We start from the raw sequence: 19,754 nt of genomic DNA on the forward strand, positions 1-19,754 counted from the left end.
ACTTCCAATATTCACGACATCGGTTGAAACTGATGCGAGACTACAATCAGATATCCCTCTAAATCACTTTATTTTTATTCTAATTACATGGCATCACATCTAGTTACCCACAACAGCCTCGTGGATAACCTTGTATGGTGGAGTGTATCCGGTGTGGATCTGGAACTGTCTCTCTCCTTGGTTCACCAACATCTCAGCACCAGGAATTACGTTCCACTCGAACTTCTGGGCTACCTTCATGATTGGTGTCACACTTGGTTTGTAGGCTGCTTCCAATAAGGTAGGAGTGAAACCGCCATTCTTCTGCTGAATGCCGTTGTGTAAGACTTTTTCAATCTTGGTCAAAAGAGCTTCATCAATTGGAGCACTGGCTGGAATACAAGAAACAATCAAAGAGATTGGCTTGGCCTGGGCCAATTCGGAGTCACTGCTCAAAATTTCGATGTTGAAGTTGGCTGGTAACAGCTCCTTAATCTCCACCAATTTCGACGCAGTTCTGTTGATCATGTAAATAGTCTTACATCCCATCTTGTGCAAGGCAAAGGCAGCAGCACGAGAGGTTCCACCACCACCAACGACTAATCCATTGACGTCAGCATACTCAATGCTAGGCACTCCAAAACGGGTGAACGAGTTGTTGATGCCAATCCAGTCAGTATTGTCTCCCAATAATTTACCAGGCTTGCCTTCAATAGGAACAACAGTATTGACGGCACCAATTGTCTTGGCAGCTTCAGATAACTCATCAGTGTACTTTTTAATATCAAGTTTCAAGGGCATGGTGACAGCTAAACCTCCGAATAATGAGTTGTCCTTGATTAATTTCTCATAGACCTCGTCGGCGTTGGCGGATTCGAATCTGTCAAAAGTGTATGGGAGGCTCAACTTCTCGTAAGCCGAGTTGTGTAAATCTGGAGACTTACTGTGCTCGATTGGAGAGCCCACAACCCAGAACTTCTTGTTGACAAAACCACCAATTTCAGCGAAAGCCTTGTTGATTTGACTGACGGTCAATTGACCTGGAGCAGCCTTGAAAGGCAACTTCTCGTGGGTGACAGGAGTCAAAATGGGGTTCAAAACACTGGACAACTTACCTTGCTCGCCCATGTTAATGGCAATAAGCGGAGTGATGTGGTTGACATGTCTGAATTGTTCCAACAACAAGTTATCTTGTAAGGTAGATGCTGAGCCAACAAGCTTGACGATGTCGGCCTTCAAGTCAACAGCTTGGTAGTACTTATTTCTCCACTCAACGTTGTCCCACTTCAAAGATCCCGAGACGTCGTGATGAGAAGCAATAATTCTAGTGAATTTTCTGTTCTTCAACACATTGTTGATGACAGATTGAGGGTAAGTCAACTGAAGATCCAAATATTCGACACCTAACTTGATACCTAAGTGCAACAACTTTTCGATTTGTTCAGTCTGTTCATCCTCAACCTTTCCTCCTTGAGATTTGGTTCTAACAGTGTAAATAATAGGGAGGGAAACGTACTTTCTCAACACAGCAGTCTGGCTGGCAACGTAGGATTCCGATAAGTCCTTCAACAAATCAATTCTTAATTCGACCGCTTCACAACCATAGGTCAATTCTTCCAATTGGGATTCAACCTCGCTTAAGTCTGGGTAGGTCAAAGAGATGAAGTTCGATCTCTTTGTAGGAATTTCAACAGTCTTTAAACCGGTGATGGTTTTGATGTAGTTGGTGAAAGAATTTCTCAAGTGCTTGAACTCCAATTCATCGTTACAATGGGAGGAGTAGAAGAAGTAATTGGAACATTCATCGTACCACTTTTCTCTTCTGTTCCAAACTTCCTTGATCTCGCTAACGTAGGCCGGTCTGGAAGTATCAGCAGACAAGAATTGCACGGTTTCATCCAAATCACGGTGCAAGTGTAACACAATACCTCCAGCCTTGACGTAGGACTTCAACGAATTTCTAGCCTCTTCACCTTCAACAATACCCCCTCCAGTGGAGAGAACGTAGCCTTGGGAGTATTTGGCAAAGCATTCGGAAGCAACGATAGCTTCTTCCTTACGGAATTCTTCCCATCCCTTCTGCTTGATGAACTCTCTGATATCAACCCCCAACTTTTGCTCGAGGAATTCATCCAAGTCCAAGAACTTGAACCCCAAAAATGAGGCCATCCACTTGGACAAGGTGGACTTTCCGGCAGCTCTCATACCGATCACGATGACACTCTTGTTCTCGTTGGTCTCGGCAGTGGAGGTGTGCGAAACACCTTCTGGTTCATAGCCATCGATGGTTACATTGAACTTGGTGTGCAAGGTGTCCCACCATCCTGGCCAGGTCTTTCCGGTACAGGATCTTTCCTGGATCAACACTGGGTCTTTACACAAGCCCGCCAACAACGAGAACGACATGGCGACTCTGTGGTCGTCAAAGGTCTTGATACCTCTGTTTTCAGTGGAAGGAGTCACCAAATCTTCAATCTTGATTCCGTGAATTTCAATACCATCTGGTAACTCGTTTGCTTTGACACCAAATTTGGCCAATTCAGAAACCATGGCAGCGATTCTGTTACACTCCTTGACTCTTTGGTTGGCAATACCGGTGATAGAGGTACTCTGGGTACCATCAACAGCCACGGCTGCTACCACAGAAGCGGTCAAGAAAGCGTCAGTCATAGGCTCCATATCGACGTGGGCCAAAGGCTTCAACTGACCTCTTGGTGGACCAGTCACGGTAGTAGAGGTTGCGGTTTGTTCCACCTTACAGCCCATAGGTTTCAACACATCCACGGCAAACCTGGCATCACCTTGAAGCGAGGACGATCCAATGTTGGGAATAGTACACGAAGTACCAGTCATAGCAGCGAATGCCAATGGGTAGGTGGCAGAGGAAGCATCCGATTCGATAACATACTCTTCAGGGTTGACGTAGGCGCCCTTTGGAATGTGGTAGGTGTATTCTTGGGTAGTGGACTTGGTGACGTTGATACCAAAAGACTTCATCATGTCGATGGTCATGTCAATGTAGAGCTGGGAGATTGGCTTACCTCCCACCAAAGACAAGGTGACCTCTTCGTCGGCGTACGGAGCACACATCAAAATGGACGACACATATTGGGAGGAGATGGTGGCAGCTAATTCGATCTTTCCACCCTTTAAACCCTTGCCAGCCTCGATCTTCAATGGCAAAGAGCCAGTATTCTTCAAGTACTCGATGGAAGAGCCGTTGGATCTCAAGGCATCCACCAAGGGACCAATTGGTCTTTCTTGCATTCTGGCATTTCCTGTCAATATCACATGATTGGACGACTGGGAGTTAATACCCACCAACGAGGCCACAGAGGTCAAGAATCTGGACGCAGTTCCAGCATTTCCTAAGTACAACTGGTCGTCGCAAGTGACCATCTTTCCACCATTGCCCTTCAACACAATAGTGGCACCGTTGTCTTCAGTGGAGATTTCTGCTCCCTTCAACAAGGAAACAGCGTCCAACATGTGCTTGGTGTCATCCGAGTGGAGCAAGTTTTTGATTCTGACTGTTCCGGAACCCAAGGCTGCCATGATCAACGCTCTGTTTGAGATGGACTTGGATCCTGGTGGGATCACCACGTTGGTGGCAGGAGTAGCGTCCTTGCTGAACTCGTGCACAAGTACCTCGTCGGTCAACACGAAGCCCAAGTCACGCTTGGACACCTGGTGGGCCTTCAACTGGTAGCACCTGCCTATGGACTCCAACAACACGCACTTGATTTTACTTCCGTCGTTCTTCTTGTCAATGGCCATTTTCTGCAACAAGGTGTCGATAACGATGTGGTGGCGCTTGAACCCGATTTTCTTCAAGAAGTCCTTGTCGTCGATGGACGTTGGTAAACCGTAGGCGACGAGACACTTGGCGATTCTGGCCACAGCTACTGGAGACAAAATTCCGAGATATCTGGCCAACTCAGCCTCCTTGATCATTCCGACAGCCACGCACTCTCCGTGGAGCGCTTCTGGGGTGACTACGGCTTCGATGGCGTGTCCGATGGTGTGGCCAAAGTTGAGCAAGTTTCTCAAACCTGACTCCTTTTCGTCCGACGACACCACGGAAGCCTTGACACGGATGGACTCCAACACCGTCTTGACGAGGTCGTCCTTAATAGATCTGATGTCGGGATTAGGCGCAGTGACCACTGCAAGGAACTGCTTGGAGAACCGCTCCAAGCGCGAGAACTCTTCCTCGTTCCAGATGGCTGCTGTCTTGATGACCTCCGCCATTCCGTTGATGAACTGTCTGGCAGGCAAAGTCTCCAAGAACGAGACGTCCACGAATACGTAGTCTGGCTGGTGGAACGCACCTATGAAGTTCTTGCCCAATGGAGTGTCGATGGCAGTTTTGCCGCCTACCGACGAATCGACCATAGCCAACAAACTGGTGGGTACCTGGATGACTCTGACGCCTCTCATGAAAGTGGCAGCCACGAATCCGATCATATCGCCAATAACACCTCCTCCTACCGCCAAAATGACAGTATCTCTGGTACATCCTTTCTGCAACAAGAAGTCTTCCACAGCCGCTTTTGTCTCACGACTCTTGCTTTCTTCTCCAGGAGCCACGTAATAGGTAAGCAACCTCGAATCAGGCCTGGAGACGCCCAATTTGGTGTTGAAGTCTGCAAGCAACTTCTTGAACGGCTCGGTTCTGGCCATGTTTGTATCGGTGATAATCACATAGGTGGAAGACGCCTTGGTGGCGATGACTTCCTGCACAATGTGGTTCTGGATGCCGTAACCCACATGGATGGTTTCGGAGCCCAAGATGGGGACTTTCTGGACAGAAGACATGCTGGGTGTGGAAGAGTGGTTGAAAAATTGGCTATGACTGATTCTCGCTGGGTGGAAGTGGGCAGGTCACGTGCGCCGGTGCGGCTGGCGGTTCCGGTCCGGAGCGGTGGGCCCATATAACAAGATATACCCTCACGATGGACTTCACCCTTGAACGGAGAACTTATACTTATAAATATATCTATATACATATATATCTTATAGATGCAAGAATAAAGCATTTAACATTTTATCTTTCAATAAAATAAGAACTAGGACACTATAGATCTCTTGGTTAAACCAAGGTTGTACTCTACTACGGAGGCACCGGAAACATCTATATTCTGCAGCGCGCAGGTCTTGCCGTCTCTGTGGAGTATTGAGGGCAAGTAATAGCGCAAAAATCATTTAGAAGAGACAGTTTACTCTAGTCTTTTGGTGGAATTCTCGAAGAAAAAATGAACTTTGGAGCCTATTTTTTACCACCCTACTTAACGAAGGGAAGACAAAACAGTGTAAAATTTCATTAGCTATGACTGTTAATCTATTAAAACAATAAACAATAAACAACCATAATGATATGTTTAACGATATCGGAACAATATCACCTCCTATAAAACGCGTGAACTCGGAAATAACAAGATTATATGAACCCAATGTCACACACTTTTTTTAGCAAATCACACCAAACTAGACTTAATATAAGTTAAGCGGGGCCTAAGACAATGTATTGACCTAATAGTGTCCATGCGTGTGAAGATCCCTTTTGATATGTGCTCGTGTGTAGAAAATGGCCATTTGGGCACCACTGGAATCCCAGAAACCCCAAAATATCAGCTGAACAGCCCCATGCAATAATTCTATATGACAATATGTACAGTAGCACCAGCACCTCGAGGAGTGTTGGCTGGTGTCAAAAAAAAATGGTGTCAGTATATTAATGCTAGCAGCGATAATAAGCATAGACCCTTTGGGCACGACGGCAGGCAAGGTCGCAACCGGCAGCTGAAGTTACCTGGAGGGAGTGAAGATAGGGTTGCATCCACGATTGGAGGTTCAACAAGACGAGACAATGTCCACGATGGTGCAACGTCTACATGGCCGTAGTTTGGGAGTAGTTCCAATGATACGAACAATTATCAAGCCTAACCTATTCCGTCGTCCATCAGATGTTGGGAAGTATTGGTACAAATGTGAGTTGTGGGTATTTTGCACCCAGCTGCGAAAAGAGCTCAAATAGGACGACGCCCAAATCGTCAGGAATTAGTGGCAGCATCCCACATTTTCGTCGGGTTCCAATCCCAGAAGCATCATTTCCTGCCACTGTTATAATTCCCACGCTTGCTATGGAGATTATTTTTCCAGTTGCTGGCCATACGGAATTGGTTTCGTGTGGGAATTTTCGCATACCCAACAAGACCCTGGCTATGCGGCAGTGAAGAGCGGAGATGCATCGGGAGTTTCCATCAACCCCATGAAGACAGTCTGTGTGTCACCCAAGTAGTAGTAGGCAACCGTGTTGGCCTCCTGCTCGCTGTAGATCTGCCAGGGCCCATCGTGTTCGATTTCACCAGCATTCTTCTGCCTCCTCCACGCTGCAATGGATACCAATCCCTTCTCACTTTGAACCACCACCCCACCCACTCCAGCGGGGATGAGTAAATATTCTCCCTTGTCTTCGATGTCCCTGACCTCAAATATCTCGCCTCCAAGGACTTCTTGGAGCGAGCTGGGCACCTTGTTGCCTTTGATCCAGGTGGCCTTCACTCCAATCCAATTTGCGCCAAGTTGGCTGGTTTCTTCGTCCAAATCAGCAGCATCCAGTAGAATAAGCATATCCAATTATTCATGATGGGTTGAAACCCGACACCCACTATTGATTTATACTTTTCTCAGGATCCACCGAAATCAGTCGAGGCGCCCGCATTGGGAAATAAGGATTGGTGGTGCTCCTACGACGTACGAATACTGTGGTGAAACCAAAAAGGAAAGCCATCCCGGCCTGGAAGGCCAGGAACACGCCTAGAATTAGGTCCCGAGCAGGACCATCTACCCCTTTGTGCCATCGATAAACTATCTAGTTTCAGGCCTCACCAATTACTGTCAAAAGACTACAAAAACGCGAGGGTGGGACAGGGTGCTTGAAACAGAGTATGCGGCTCCGGTTCCACGACTAGAGATCAGGATGCCCTGCTGAGCAGCCTGGGCTTCAAATCGGTAATTGGGTGGCCGATTAGCGATAACTAGCTATTCACGAACCTGTCAACGATGCGCTCATGGGCATTGGTATAGATGCAAATTGGCTCCGCCATTGTTGGAATGATACGTGGACATCTGGTGTTCCATGGCCACAATTACCGAGATACAGGGCAAAAATATACTAGAAAAAAATATGGGATGCGGAGTCAAATGCATTGCGTCGCCCTTTCTATAAACACCGAAGAGAACTGGTATTAGGGGCTGCCTAATTGGTAAATAATTTTCTAGAACCGAACGAATTACTGACTACACAGTTGTTCACCCGCAGGCTAATAATTGAACGGCATAACTAAAGTGAAGTAGACTAGATAATACCATTATTTCGGTCCTACGGTGTAGATATCAGTGTCATTTGTCCCTTGACTTCTATGCTCTATATACACCAATTTTTAATTTAATGGCTGAGTGGTTCAGGTATACTGAGGGAGAATTTCTCTTGCATACACTAATGCATCTTTCTTTCCTTTCTCTGGATTGTCCAACTGCCACACCAATAAGGCATTATTGACTTGTCCCATCCATGGACCAGGCCTGATACCCAACTCCTTGGAAAGCGTCTTGCCGTCCACGATTGGCTTCATCAAATACACGTCCTTTAACCCCAAGTCATCCACCGCATTCAAGAACGTTTCGTACTTTTGGAGCTGGTTATTGATGTTCGTCTCAAGGCTTTCCAACTGCTCTGGCTCGTACTCGAACGTGGGCTGGGGCTTGGAAACGGGAAGATTGAGCTGAAGTATGGGCTGCACAATATCTATGAAGCAGTTATGGAGAATCCCAAGGGGCAAGAAAGACCCAAAGTTCCTCAACAACAACCCAAGCTCTGATCTAGGCACACTGGATCTGTCCTCAAAAAATCTCGAGAGCACGTCTGTTGTGGAGTCTCTGTATTTGGTCAATACAGATACTTTATCGATTTCACTTTTGCTTGACTTCAACCCTTCTCTCAACAAAACCTCGGGAACATGAGTCAGCACATTCTTCTTGGCGTTGGTCTTGACTGTCATGTCTTTGTATGGCAGTAAGACTGCAGCAATCCAGAATGCTTTCACGAACTCCACATTGGAAAAGATGGTTGAATACACACTGGATAATTGGGAGTCCTTAGGGATCCTCTGGAAAACATGTTGGAACAATGGGAATGAGTAGGTGGCAGCGTTAATCTGGCGCACTAATTGGCCATTGGCGTGCTCCAAAGCTGACAATGTGGACTGGTCGTTGAGCTCGGTTATGGTCTCCGTAAGAGTCCCAAAGTTGAAAATGCTATCGCTCAAGCCCACGTAATTTATAAGACGCAACCCATAGCCCGGGTTGGCGCTCGTGAAAGTCTTTTCCATCTCGATGCCCACTCGTTCCCTGCTAATCTTGTGTACGAGGGTGGATTTCAACTCTGGACTCTTCATAGCCATCAACGTATTGTCCTCAATTTCGTAGTCGAGGCGAGAGGCGAATCTGATGAGTCTGAGGGCACGTAAAGGATCGTCCAAGAACGTTTGCATGGGCTGTAAGGGTGTTTTCAAGATACCCTGCTTCAAGTCGTTCATTCCGCTGCCCGTGAAGTCTTCTATCTTGCGTTCGTTCAAGTTGTAGAACAACGCATTCAATGTTGCGTCTCTACGGAGGGCATCCTCTTCTGCTGTGCCGTATTTCATGATAGGAACCCTGCTTTCCGAGGTGTACTCCTCCGATCTCAAATTGACAAAGTCGATATCGAGGCCATAGATCTTGGTGGTACAGGTCTCTAAGTGCTTGGACTTCTCGGGGTTCTTCTTAATGGTGTGAATGGCCTTCAACTGCAACGACTTGTCTTTCTGCTCCAAGTACTCGTACAACTTGGAGGCAAACACTTCTCCCGACAAGTGGTTGATGGCGATGTCGATGTCGTTACTCTCTATGCCCAAGAGCTTATCTCTGACCCAGCCACCAGTGATTCGCAACACCAATGCCTCCTCAGGCGTGTGTGACTGGTTGTAGTGGCTGCAGAACTCCACCAATAGGTTGGTGATGTTGGTCTCTGTTTCGTTGAGCTCTATTTTGTCCAAAACTGGTCTTTTCATGGTGGGGTGGGTGAAGCACTTTAGTGGGACAGTGTGGAGGTGTGATCTTGAATGCGTAATAGTGGGAGTAAAACTTTTAAACACTTTGCTGAACATGTAGATCAGGCATTGAATCGGCTAACTGAAGCCCTAAAACCTGATTTAAGTGAGTCAAAAAAATGAAAAAGAATGAGCGGTACGGGAATCGAACCCGTGACACCTGCTTGGAAGGCAGATATGTTAACCACTACACCAACCGCCCGAATGATGATTCTGTAACAGATCCACTGGGTAGTAGCTTTCAAGGGTAGCCTTTAATAAACCTTTATTAGGTAATCTCTTATAAAACAATTAACAGTAGTCGTGAACCTGCTAATTCGGGGATGCTTCTTATTCTTTCTTATTCCCCTTGGTTCTTTCAACTCCTTNNCTATATACTCTTATATACTTCTTTCTAACCCCGCTTGCTTATCTTTCCCCGCAGGGCTAATAAACTACTAATCACATTTGGTACTCGTCTGATATTTCCTTGATACTTCTCTGATACTCGTACCTTACCACATAACACATTTTCAATGCGCTTACTAATTGTTATTACGTAACGGTATACGTAATCGGGGTTCTCTCTTTCAATCCGTTACAGATTCTAAGAGGGAAATGTGTGTTTATGATGTATCTAGATTATATTAATTTTGGGCTAATTTCAGATATTTGGGCATATCAGGTAGTTTAAAGACACTACAGGATTATGATTAGAATTAAATGGGCATTTTTCATGCCAAATTCAGTGAATAGCCCAAAAATATAAAATGAGCATAATTCCCAATTTTGTAAAAAGCCCAGTGCTTGCATTATCTCTGGTCAAACATCCATGCTTTTGCCACGTTTAACAGGTACATTGCTATAAATCCTAGTCACAAAGAGGATAATTAAGTTCTGTTGCAAATATCCAACGTAGTGTAACGTCAAATACTATTAGGTAATCCCAATATATCAGCTCAGCCACTAGCTTGCGGATGACATTATACTAAAAACAATAAATGAATTTGAAAAAGAATTGGTCAATCCATACCCTTATGCGAAACGCAATTTTCTCCTATTTTTAAGTTCAGAAAAAAACAATACTCCTTCAAATTCACACGATTTCACGGGCAAAAACGACCATTATAATTATCCAAAATTGTAAGAATAAAGTTATTACAATTGCCCATCACGAAAACTTCATCTTTAAAATTAATTTTTGGAATAAGTTTCCAAGCTTCAAGCTGTGATTGGCATTTCTTCCACTAGATTGGTCATCATGAATTATTCTATTGCTTGAAATCCATGTAGCTGGTATGGTGTCTGAAATTCAGATGCTTTTGAAAATGATTTTGAAGTAAGATTAAGTAATCTGGCTTGGCCATTATATACTATTTTGTGCCTTGGAATCTATTAGTCTATTTTGACAGGACATGCCTAGTCGTTGTTCCTTATCTACAATTTCCAATACGAGTATCAGCCAAGCTAGCCAACCACTACATTTTGAAAACCAGTTTCTAAACCACCGTTCTTCTGTGTCGACTTCAGTAGATTGTATAATTCCTAGATTCTATTCACTTCGTCCAACAAGAGCTGAATCGTATACACGGAACCTGTTCCCGTAACAGCTCGTCCAGTTGGTGGCTCTGCCCCATGTTTCTGCTACTACGCTTGTGTCTAGCTCAACACCTTGACTCTCTTCGTCTCCATTTTAATAATTGGCGAGACGTTTCTCTTGTTGCGGCTGGGCACAACTTCGACTTCGGATTGGACTTCGGTCTTGACCTCAATCTTCACAGCACTCTTGACCTGTGCTTCCGTCTCTGTGTCGGTTTTTTCGATATTGGTACCATTCTTCAAGTCGCCCAAATCCGCAGTGAAAAGAACGGACTGTGCCCACCCCGCGTAGGGACCAAAAATGCCCTTGAAGTGCTCCCGAATTGATTTGTATACTACCTTGTTCATGGTCTTCATGTCTCGCTTGCCTTTAAATTTATAGTCGCGAATGGCGATCTGGTAGACATGAGTGTCCACTGGAACCACATCGTGTTTCTCCAAAGCCATCAAACAGATACAATCTGCGACCTTGGGACCCACTCCACTCAACTGGAGGAGAAACTCGTGCGCAGTATCGTAATCGTGTTCTCTCATTTCGTTCAATTTCGCAACCGAGAGCTCAGGATCATCGCCCGTCAACTTGCATGCTGTCTGATAGATATACTTGGCTCTGTAGCCAAAACCAAGTTCACGCAAGCGAGCCTCTACATGGGGCTCTGCAAGCCTCTCAGGCTCGGGGAACGCGTAGAAGGAAACGCCATCGTATTCTGTGATGTGCTCGCCAAACTCCACACAGATATTTTCACACATTTTGGAGATTCTCTTGACGTTGTTGTTGGAGGAACAAATAAAGGAGATGAGGGTCTCCCATGGGTCCTGGTGGAGGATGCGGATGCCCTTGAAGACGTCAAATGGCGACACCTTGGAAGGGTGGTGGTATTTGGAGTGTTGCAGCTGCCAGTGGGAATACAACTCTTGGAGGTCCAAGTTCAAGCTGAAGTAGTCTTCAACAAAGGAGAGGGTAGCGTCGGAGTCTGCTGCGGAGATCTTGCTGGACTCCAGCATCAACTGGGAATAGTGGATGTACTCTTCGTCCTGCTTGAGTAACACCACTCGATCTCTGATGGCAAACGACCAGACGTCGTGGATATTCTTCCAGCGAAACGCCTGGCCACATCTGAGCACTTTGGAGAGACAGAGCTCTGACTGCTTGATTGGGAACTTCTTCCACAAGATATCAACTGTCATTGGGATGAGATGGGTTCGATTCGTCTGAATTTGTCTAATTACATGCATACGCGTCAGCGCGACATGTCGCAACTTCCCAGATGGGAATTCGAGTTTTAAGGCAAATTTGAACAGAGTCTTCTCCACTCATAAAGGGATCAGAAGATGTGTGACTTTGATTCGCTCGCGTGGGTCGTCTCCCTTACGTTGGTTAACTTGAGTTTTTGTTCTCTTTAATCTGTCACAATTGACGGATAAATCATCTGATTAGCACATTTCAGGAAATCTTGATAGCCTGAAAGTACTTCAGAACGGCTTTGTAGACGAAGCATGGACACAAAAAAGGTGGAGGTCTAAGACATAAATATGATCTGCCCTAGAATCACCGTGTTTCCTTGTCCAAATTTTGGATAGACAGCACGATTGTCGCTTCAATGGTAAGTAATGTATTCTATAATTTATTCTTCTATCCTGACGGACTTCTTTTTGCGCTCAAAATAACTCTTCGAATAGCAGTAGGTTCTGCAGTTTCTGCAATAACCATCTCCGGTTGCAAATTCACTCCCTCTTGTGCTTGATCACGCTTGTCTATCCTACATTTGTTACTTACCATTACTTGTATAATACATAATCTACTCGTTCTTCTCCTCCTCCTTCTCTTCTTTTTCTGACTCCTCTTCTTCATTCTCGTCCTCGGCAAGGAGCGTCTTGGGCTTCCATACCTCAAACAAACGATCCTCCCCAACAGTTGCATATAAGTTACTGATGGATGGGTGGATATCCAAGTCGTTGATTCTGTTGGTATGGCCAGCATGGATAAACTTCAAACAAGGATCAACTTTGGATGAGTTCTTACGTTTTGAGTTTTCAGATTCACTGTTCGGATACACGAAGTCTTCCTCGAGGTTTGCCAAGTCCCAATATATGACCCTCTTGTCCAAACCCCAAGATACAAGAACATTTGGGTCGTTGGTCAGGTCCCACTTGACTCCAATTACGGTGTCACTGTGGCCGAAGAAACGGCGTATGGGGGTTTCTGGGTTTCTGAGGTCGTACAAGTTGACGGTGTTGTCTTTACCTGCGGTGGAATACAAGGTCTGGACGTCCGGGTGGAAGTCGATGGCACTTTGGATGTGAGAGTTTTGGACCTGGATCACGGGTTCTCCCGCCACTCTGATATCGTGGAACTGGGTAGTGAAGTCGTCAGAAACCGAGCCAAAGATGTCCTTGGAGATGCTGTTTACCGAGAGATCGTTGATGCCACCCTTGTGGTTCTTGAAGAGCTGGATGGGGGTCGAGGGCTTCAGGATGTTCCACAACGCGATCTGAGAGTCCTTGGACCCCGAGAGAAATGCCTCGTTTGAGATCCACTCGAGCCCGTAACCTTCCTGCTTGTGGTAGTTGTACTCCAAGATGTCGTTGTTGACCAAGTTGTAGGAGTGGATGATTCCGTTGCTGTTGAACGTCAACGCCTTGTCGCCGTCAGGCGAGAGCCTCAACCTGTTGATTTCGCTAGGCTGCTTCCACTTGGACAAGATGCGGAAGTTGGAGGTCTCGATGTTGGAGAGCGGGATGGGGATGCTCAGGGCATTGGGCAACACACTGGCAAAGTCGGGAGCCAACGTGCTGGGCAAGTCGATGGACCCAAGCTTCAAGTAGTTGTGGTCGTTGGAGTTGGTGCCGATCAAGTACTTGACGTTAATCAGGTTTTTGTTCTCGGAGTAGGTGTAGTTTGGCAACCATTGCACCACGAGAGAAGGGTACTCCAAGGCGTTGGTGTGGATGGTGTCGTAGAGCAAAGGCACCGACTTTTTCCAGATCTTGAACTCTTCATTGGCGATCTTTTCCTGCTGCTGGACGTCTTCCACGACCTCGCGTTCGGCTGACACGTATTCGTGGGTCATGGTGGAGGCAGTCTGGTGATGTTATGGAGCTAGCCGCTGGCGTTTATGGTTAGGAAGACTCGGTCTATGTTTTACGCGTGCTGGCAATTGTGCGTACATGACATACCTGCTTGCCTCAGTAGTTGGGACAAGGCAAGCAAGGCGTAAAGACAGGTGAAGCGGGCTGGCTGTGCCTCGGCTGGCATTGTAAAGTTCTTCTGTGTGGAATGGTGCTAAGAAGGCTATTTTCTGACATTTTTCTATAATGTGGAAATTTCACTGGTAGCGCACATATAGATGTATGATACTAATGTACTCGCATTAGGATCCCAAACAGTGTTTCTATGCAGACCCACACCCTAACTGAACAGTAGTCCCAAGAATGTCGTGTCTCCATTAACTGGATTTTTTGCACCAATTTGTACACTATTAGCGTGAAAAGCCTCCATTAACCAATATTGTTGCACCGATTTTATAGACAATTGGCGTGGAAAACTCCCACCTCACTGTTTCATTTTTCTAATTTTATTAATCTGGGTTGAACAAAATTTAATCATTCGCTTTAGTCCAAGATACTGGTGCGTGCTCTTACCCTGAGGATTTGGGGAGACAGTCTTTGGATTTCTTGAAACTATGAAAATAGAGGAGCCATTAGACAATATTTGAGGACAAATATTGGATATATCTGTCAAGTTTTTTGTCAACCCCATAAATATTTGTAACTGAAGGAGATTACTTTACCTGAGTCTGGTAGAACGCATGATTAAGATAAAACTAAACTACCAGGATAATAACCTAAGAAAGGGTCCCTAAGTTATTGATTGAATAATTACTCGAAAGATTATTAATTCATTTTAAAGAACAATTAAAGTTGGGTGAAGTATGTAATATCCGTTCTACCCTGCTCAGGAATTATCGGGACTACTTGCAGTCTAAAAGTACATACCATTTAGCAGAGGAGCGATATTTCCTGGGGAAATTGTGCGATTGCTGTAATGCCCTGATACCTTTACGGGAGGGCCAGTTGCCCTCACCTTCATAACATCCATACTACTTCAGTTCAGCTGTAGCCTGGTCCAACGTATATTAGTCTAGATAACCCCACCGCCAAGGTCGTCGACCTCGTCTTGGGGCTCATCGAAAAACCGCGAGAACGTCACCACCGTGCCGTAGATCAAGCCTCCTCCCACAATGGTTAGCACAGTGGCAGTCTTGGTGAGAATCCGTGAGTGGTGCAAGAGCACTGGCAACGCGAGGCCCAGCAAGAGGAGAAATGCAGAGGTAAAGAGGCCAATCTCCTGGAGAGCACCTGTGGCCGAAGGGTTGGAGGGATCAAAGTTGAAATCGTAGTCTGACGAGGAGGCTAGCGCTCCCGTGATGGCTATGGGCAAGTGTGCTACGGCGAAGAGGATGCCGATGATGATGGGAAACCAATTGCCGTAGATTCCCGCGAGAATCACGAGGAGGAACCCCATGGAGAGGATGACCGAGAGGCCTATGATCTTGTTGAGGGGATTGGACTTGAACGACGCCGTGGAATTCATTGGGGTGGGTGGGGAGTTGGTGGTGGCGGTGTTTTGTGGGTGAGTGCGACACGTGCCTAAGATCACGTGACTCTACCTCTTTTTCTATCCGTACTTCCCTACTCTTGAAGACACCCCCTGTGGAAGGGAAAACCACAGGGAGGGTATCGGTAGCACTAACACCGAGTAAGATGGTCCTATGCCAATTGTTCACCATTCTTTCTTCCTGTCAGCCTGGATCTTATATTCTGCTTAGCACATCGTGCGTCAGATCCGCGAGGCCAATATTTAATTTCTATTCAGATTATCACTATCAATATCTGGTTCTTTCACAAGTTACAATTGTAGTAATGACTTTCTTGTATACTTATACAAGTGCTTTTTTCATAAGTTCGTGAAAATAGACTACCATATATTACACCTCAAACATTCTTACCACCATTCTCTGGAAAGTCCTTCAATCTCGGAATTGAGCTAGTACTAGTCACGTGACCAGATTTCCTTGCTCGCCCTCTCGTATCACAACCACTACGGATTCTCTCCACCACTCCACAACATGTACGCCGAACTCCTCACTCCCCAAGTGGTCTCCCCCAGCACCAGCAAGACCCTCAGCTCTCCTCCGGGCTTTGGTGGCGACCACGCCAAGCTCGGAACCGCTCGTCCTACCAAACAGGACGACGCCCAAGTATCGGAATTGAAAGCCAAAAGGGCATGGGAGCTCGCTATCGCCCCCGCCAAATCGCTCCCCATGACGGCGTTCATGAGTTACATGACTGGAAACTCGCTCCAGATCATCCCCATGACCATGGCATTCATGTTGTTGTGGAACCCCATCAAGGCCATTTTCACCGAAACAAATGCCCTCTTTAAGAACTTGTCCACCAAGGACAACAGCTCCACCATCTTACAGACCAAACTCGTGTACGTGGTGTGTCAATTGCTCAACATGGCCGTGGGAGTGTATAAGTTGTCCAACATGGGCTTGATACCGAACCGCGAAGCCGACTGGCTTGCGTGGAAAGAAGTGGTTGGCTTCAAGGAGTCACTCGTGGCGTGGTGAGTGGTGTAGGAAGGAACCCATCTCCATTTCTTTGCCTCCTACCACGTCTTGTGTCCACTGCAACGCTGAGCTATGTTAATTTAGCTGAAATGGGCTCTGGAGGTTCGTTCATTGGCCTGCACTATTCATCTATTATAGGCTTTAAATCTGGATCTAGGCTGTTCATTCACCACTGCATGGCCCTTTCAAGCCGTTTATGTGGGCATTCTTTCTCCCTGTCTGTTGTTAGCAGGCCTGGCTATTTTGGGCCCCATTATCTATCTCGCTACAACATCGTCACAGCAGTGTTGCAGTCTGGTTCGATTACTATATACACTAATCAGTCTTGTCATCCCCTGAGTTCGCCCCTTCTGAGTCGTCTTTCTGGTCCTTTGGGTTAGTTTTGGCATCCTCCGTCTCACCCTTGGCCTTTTTAGGCTTCACTCTCGACACGCCGTCGCTGACAGCGTTCTTTTCAAATAACTGCTGCAAGTTGAACTTTTCCAACTTCAAATAGTCATTCACAACCCCCATGCCGATATTACTTTTGTAGCACTCCACAACGATCAACTTGTCGTACTGTTTCAAGTCCACCGAGTGGCCGTGTTCTCTGCCAACGCACTCGGCGATGGTCTTGATCATGTCGCCTCTTGGGATCGAATTGAAGTTTCTCTTGGACACCTGGATGGCGAACTTGTAGGGCTTCTGGCCCACCTCCTTGTGGAAATGGGGCGCCAACACCAACTTGGCCAACTTGCGCAACTCATCGAGCGTGGCACTCACCGAGTAGGTGACGGGCGAGAGTTTCTGGGTGAACCTGGTGGTCTTGATGCCGGAGCTGGCACTCTCGGCACAGATCCGCTCCACCAATATCTCGGGAACCACCGGCTTTCTGGTCTTGATGAATACGAGACACTCGCACCCGAGCTCGATGGGCTTGAGAAGCTCTTTCTTGGAGGTCTTAGCCTCCTTGAGCTCGTCCAACTCTTTCTGGATCTGCTCCTCCACGCTCAACGGCTTCTTCTCGTCACCATCCCTCTCGTCCTCGTCCTCGTCCTCGTCGCCTTCCGCCAAGTCGAAGTACTCCTCGATCTTCTCACTGAACAAGTTCATCAACTCCTTTCTACACTGCTGTTCTCTGCCCCGATTGCACGTAGCGTACACCCCCCGGGTGTTGGGGTCCACGAACCCGCCCACCTTCTGTTTCTTGTGCTTACCGCCGCTGAAGTCTCCCGATCGTTTGCCCATGGTGTGAGAAGAGTGTAGTGGATTCTTTAACTGTTTCGCACGATTTGGCTGCCATTTCGCGATGTATACCGCGCTGACCTCCCACCACCATGTTTAATGCCATATTTGGCCTAGGCGTGGGCTCTTCAGCCGCCAGCACTGAGAGCTTGCTGGCTGGGGGCTCTCTTGTGCTGCCAGCCTCGATCCACGCTGCGTTTTACGGCCAGGGAACGCCGTACTCGCCATCGCAGTCGCCCTTCCCCCACCATACCTCCTCCCGCTGGACCATAGCCAGTCTCCCGCCAGAAATCATGGTTTGCGTGATCCGCTACGGCAATCTCGCGGTGGACGACGTCCTCAGCATGTCGCGAGCCAGCTCTGGGCTCCGTCAGGCTCTCGACCACGAGATCATCTGGAAAGAGGCATTCCTCCACGAATGGGGCTCCATCATCAACGACTACGAATTGACAGTGCCAGTGGCAATGTACCACCAGGCGTGTGTCTCGTTTGCTTGCCGCAGAAACACGCTTGTGCAGAGGATACATAACTCCACCATCCGCTCCAACAAGGAGATGAGTGCCTTCCTCGACCGCCACATGCACCTTCACGACTTCGTGGTGGCCCTCAGGCTCTACAAAGACGCCGAGCACCAGTTGCTTCTGGAGTCCCCGGTGGACTTCAAGCTCTTGCACGTGGTCAACACGTTGATCATCCGACACAACTACTCGATAGCCATCAACTGGGTCCACCAGCATCTCCACAACCTCGAGTTCGACCACGATTATGAGCAATTCTGGTTCAAAATCGGCCACTTCGGGAAGTCGTTCCACAAGTACGTCCACCTAAGACACCGGGTGTTGTCCCGCATCCGAAGAAGAGCACACTCCGAGATCACCCACAATATCCTCTACAACGGATCCAACCCCAAAATCCGACTCGAAAACTCAACCATCTATTTTGCCAGTAACGAGGCATTCATAAAATTCATGAAAACATTTGCATCTGTGATCTTGGACTCTTTGGAATTCGAGCCACCCGTGTTAAGTGGCTACAGCGTTTCCCCTGACCAAGGCCATACTATTCTAAGCATCTACTCTGGAATTGAGTGGGGTGAGTCCACGGTATTGTACGCTATAATGGTCAAGATATTTCGAGAGATTTTGGATAAGTATAATATCAAAGTAGGTGACCAACAAGCCAGTCCATTTACAGCACACATCACAGCTCAGTTCATTAGGGTGCACGACTACTACTTGGGGCTCGAAAAGAACCCTCTAACTAATATAAACGATGTACCAGTGATGATGAGCAGTGCAACTTACAAACGCTTCTTGGCAAGAACTATGAATATCAGTATCAGAGATGATAAACTTGAGCCATTCGTCAGCCCAATCCGGTTTTCACACCTAGTTGAATACTACAAACTGGCAAACCTTCAGTTTGGTATACCAGAGGAACAATTTGAAGGAGATGATCCTTTATTTATAGATGTCAAAACCCAACAAGAATTGAATTTTATCAAGACTTTGTTGAGATTCTTGAGTTTGAAGCAAGTAAGTGGATACACGACATACTTGTTCTGTTTGGAGTTATACCTGTGCTTGAAGGAGCTCAACAATGCGATCCACATACTGACATTGATGGAGCTATACGCCTCGCAGGACTTGTGCGTATTGCAGGAGTACCTCGTAATGAGTGATGCCAGATATGAGTATACCAATGGGATTTCAGAGCGTTTCAAATCAGGGTGTTTGGTCTACCATGATGAAAAGGAAGATATTGGAATTTTCATCAAATATAAACTGCTAACCTATGCCAAGATTCTCCGGCTAGGCTCTCGCTGGGATGAGGTGATCCATGAGGTTGACCTAGAGCTCTTCATGCCAAGTTCGGCTCAAAAATTACTAACATACCGTGAATTTGGGTTTGATATTCTTGGGTTATACTTTAAGGACATTGATAACAATATGGAATTAATTCCGTACAAGAAAGACGATATTGAAGACTACACTTTTAGATAGATACAATACAACACCCCATACTGCGAGCTTGATCAAGATGCCTACAACCAAGACTACTTCAATCTATACGTAAGACAAGAAGGGCTTACAATGCCAACTACAATCCAGCTAACATAAAAGTCTCATGGGCAAAGAGACATCGCTGAAGCACTGGAGGGAATTAAAGAAGCTCACTAAATGGC

At 46.6% G+C, this 19,754-nt stretch overlaps 11 protein-coding genes and 1 non-coding gene across 12 annotated transcripts; 3 read left to right on the forward strand and 9 right to left on the reverse strand.

Annotated features, from left to right (window-relative positions):
- Positions 1-42: 42 nt before the first annotated feature.
- On the reverse strand, positions 43-4,932 carry ARO1 (Aro1p). The gene has a single exon (XM_020211994.1). The coding sequence runs from the start codon at positions 4,795-4,797 to the stop codon at positions 100-102; it is 4,698 nt and encodes a 1,565-aa protein (XP_020063956.1). The 5' UTR covers positions 4,798-4,932; the 3' UTR covers positions 43-99.
- An 86-nt stretch (positions 4,933-5,018) lies between these two features.
- CANTADRAFT_26764 (uncharacterized protein) lies at positions 5,019-5,288 on the reverse strand (the record flags this gene model as incomplete). Its single annotated transcript, XM_020207876.1, has 1 exon — positions 5,019-5,288. A coding segment is annotated over exon 1 (166 nt), but the record flags the coding sequence as incomplete, so codon positions are not given.
- Positions 5,289-5,970: 682 nt separating this feature from the next.
- CANTADRAFT_278257 (uncharacterized protein) lies at positions 5,971-7,016 on the reverse strand. Its single transcript, XM_020208209.1, has one exon. The coding sequence runs from the start codon at positions 6,610-6,612 to the stop codon at positions 6,202-6,204; it is 411 nt and encodes a 136-aa protein (XP_020063958.1). The 5' UTR covers positions 6,613-7,016; the 3' UTR covers positions 5,971-6,201.
- Positions 7,017-7,018: 2 nt separating this feature from the next.
- On the forward strand, positions 7,019-7,339 carry CANTADRAFT_278427 (uncharacterized protein). Its single transcript, XM_020208212.1, has one exon. It carries the CDS (start codon positions 7,069-7,071, stop codon positions 7,231-7,233), a length of 165 nt encoding a protein of 54 aa, XP_020063959.1. The 5' UTR covers positions 7,019-7,068; the 3' UTR covers positions 7,234-7,339.
- On the reverse strand, positions 7,295-9,219 carry CANTADRAFT_26765 (tRNA adenylyltransferase). Its single transcript, XM_020207877.1, has one exon. It carries the CDS (start codon positions 9,186-9,188, stop codon positions 7,446-7,448), a length of 1,743 nt encoding a protein of 580 aa, XP_020063960.1. The 5' UTR covers positions 9,189-9,219; the 3' UTR covers positions 7,295-7,445.
- A 42-nt stretch (positions 9,220-9,261) lies between these two features.
- On the reverse strand, positions 9,262-9,333 carry CANTADRAFT_t163. The gene has a single exon. It is a non-coding gene; the product is annotated as a tRNA-Gly (tRNA).
- Positions 9,334-10,769: 1,436 nt separating this feature from the next.
- Positions 10,770-11,897, reverse strand: OGG1 (8-oxoguanine glycosylase; the record flags this gene model as incomplete). The annotated part of the gene is made up of 1 exon (XM_020210223.1): positions 10,770-11,897. One exon carries the CDS (start codon positions 11,895-11,897, stop codon positions 10,770-10,772), a length of 1,128 nt encoding a protein of 375 aa, XP_020063961.1.
- Positions 11,898-12,508: 611 nt separating this feature from the next.
- UME1 (Ume1p) lies at positions 12,509-13,780 on the reverse strand (the record flags this gene model as incomplete). Its single annotated transcript, XM_020210165.1, has 1 exon — positions 12,509-13,780. One exon carries the CDS (start codon positions 13,778-13,780, stop codon positions 12,509-12,511), a length of 1,272 nt encoding a protein of 423 aa, XP_020063962.1.
- A 1,070-nt stretch (positions 13,781-14,850) lies between these two features.
- CANTADRAFT_53493 (uncharacterized protein) lies at positions 14,851-15,303 on the reverse strand (the record flags this gene model as incomplete). The annotated part of the gene is made up of 1 exon (XM_020210219.1): positions 14,851-15,303. The coding sequence occupies one exon, from the start codon at positions 15,301-15,303 to the stop codon at positions 14,851-14,853; it is 453 nt and encodes a 150-aa protein (XP_020063963.1).
- A 532-nt stretch (positions 15,304-15,835) lies between these two features.
- CANTADRAFT_53803 (chaperone) lies at positions 15,836-16,345 on the forward strand (the record flags this gene model as incomplete). Its single annotated transcript, XM_020210254.1, has 1 exon — positions 15,836-16,345. A coding segment is annotated over one exon (510 nt), but the record flags the coding sequence as incomplete, so codon positions are not given.
- A 315-nt stretch (positions 16,346-16,660) lies between these two features.
- On the reverse strand, positions 16,661-17,572 carry CANTADRAFT_7167 (putative tRNA acetyltransferase; the record flags this gene model as incomplete). The annotated part of the gene is made up of 1 exon (XM_020211071.1): positions 16,661-17,572. One exon carries the CDS (start codon positions 17,570-17,572, stop codon positions 16,661-16,663), a length of 912 nt encoding a protein of 303 aa, XP_020063965.1.
- Positions 17,573-17,862: 290 nt separating this feature from the next.
- On the forward strand, positions 17,863-19,572 carry CANTADRAFT_22791 (uncharacterized protein; the record flags this gene model as incomplete). Its single annotated transcript, XM_020206872.1, has 1 exon — positions 17,863-19,572. The coding sequence occupies one exon, from the start codon at positions 17,863-17,865 to the stop codon at positions 19,570-19,572; it is 1,710 nt and encodes a 569-aa protein (XP_020063966.1).
- Between the last annotated feature and the right edge of the window lie 182 nt (positions 19,573-19,754).

This window comes from Suhomyces tanzawaensis, assembly GCF_001661415.1.
Source record: "Suhomyces tanzawaensis NRRL Y-17324 unplaced genomic scaffold CANTAscaffold_5, whole genome shotgun sequence".
NCBI lineage: Eukaryota > Fungi > Ascomycota > Pichiomycetes > Serinales > Debaryomycetaceae > Suhomyces > Suhomyces tanzawaensis.

Excerpts from the sequence above, each read along its gene's own strand:
- ARO1 (XM_020211994.1), bottom strand. The coding sequence starts at position 4,797 with ATGTCTTCTGTCCAGAAAGTCCCCATCTTGGGCTCCGAAACCATCCAT.
- CANTADRAFT_278257 (XM_020208209.1), bottom strand. The coding sequence starts at position 6,612 with ATGCTTATTCTACTGGATGCTGCTGATTTGGACGAAGAAACCAGCCAA.
- CANTADRAFT_278427 (XM_020208212.1), top strand. The coding sequence starts at position 7,069 with ATGCAAATTGGCTCCGCCATTGTTGGAATGATACGTGGACATCTGGTG.
- CANTADRAFT_26765 (XM_020207877.1), bottom strand. The coding sequence starts at position 9,188 with ATGTTCAGCAAAGTGTTTAAAAGTTTTACTCCCACTATTACGCATTCA.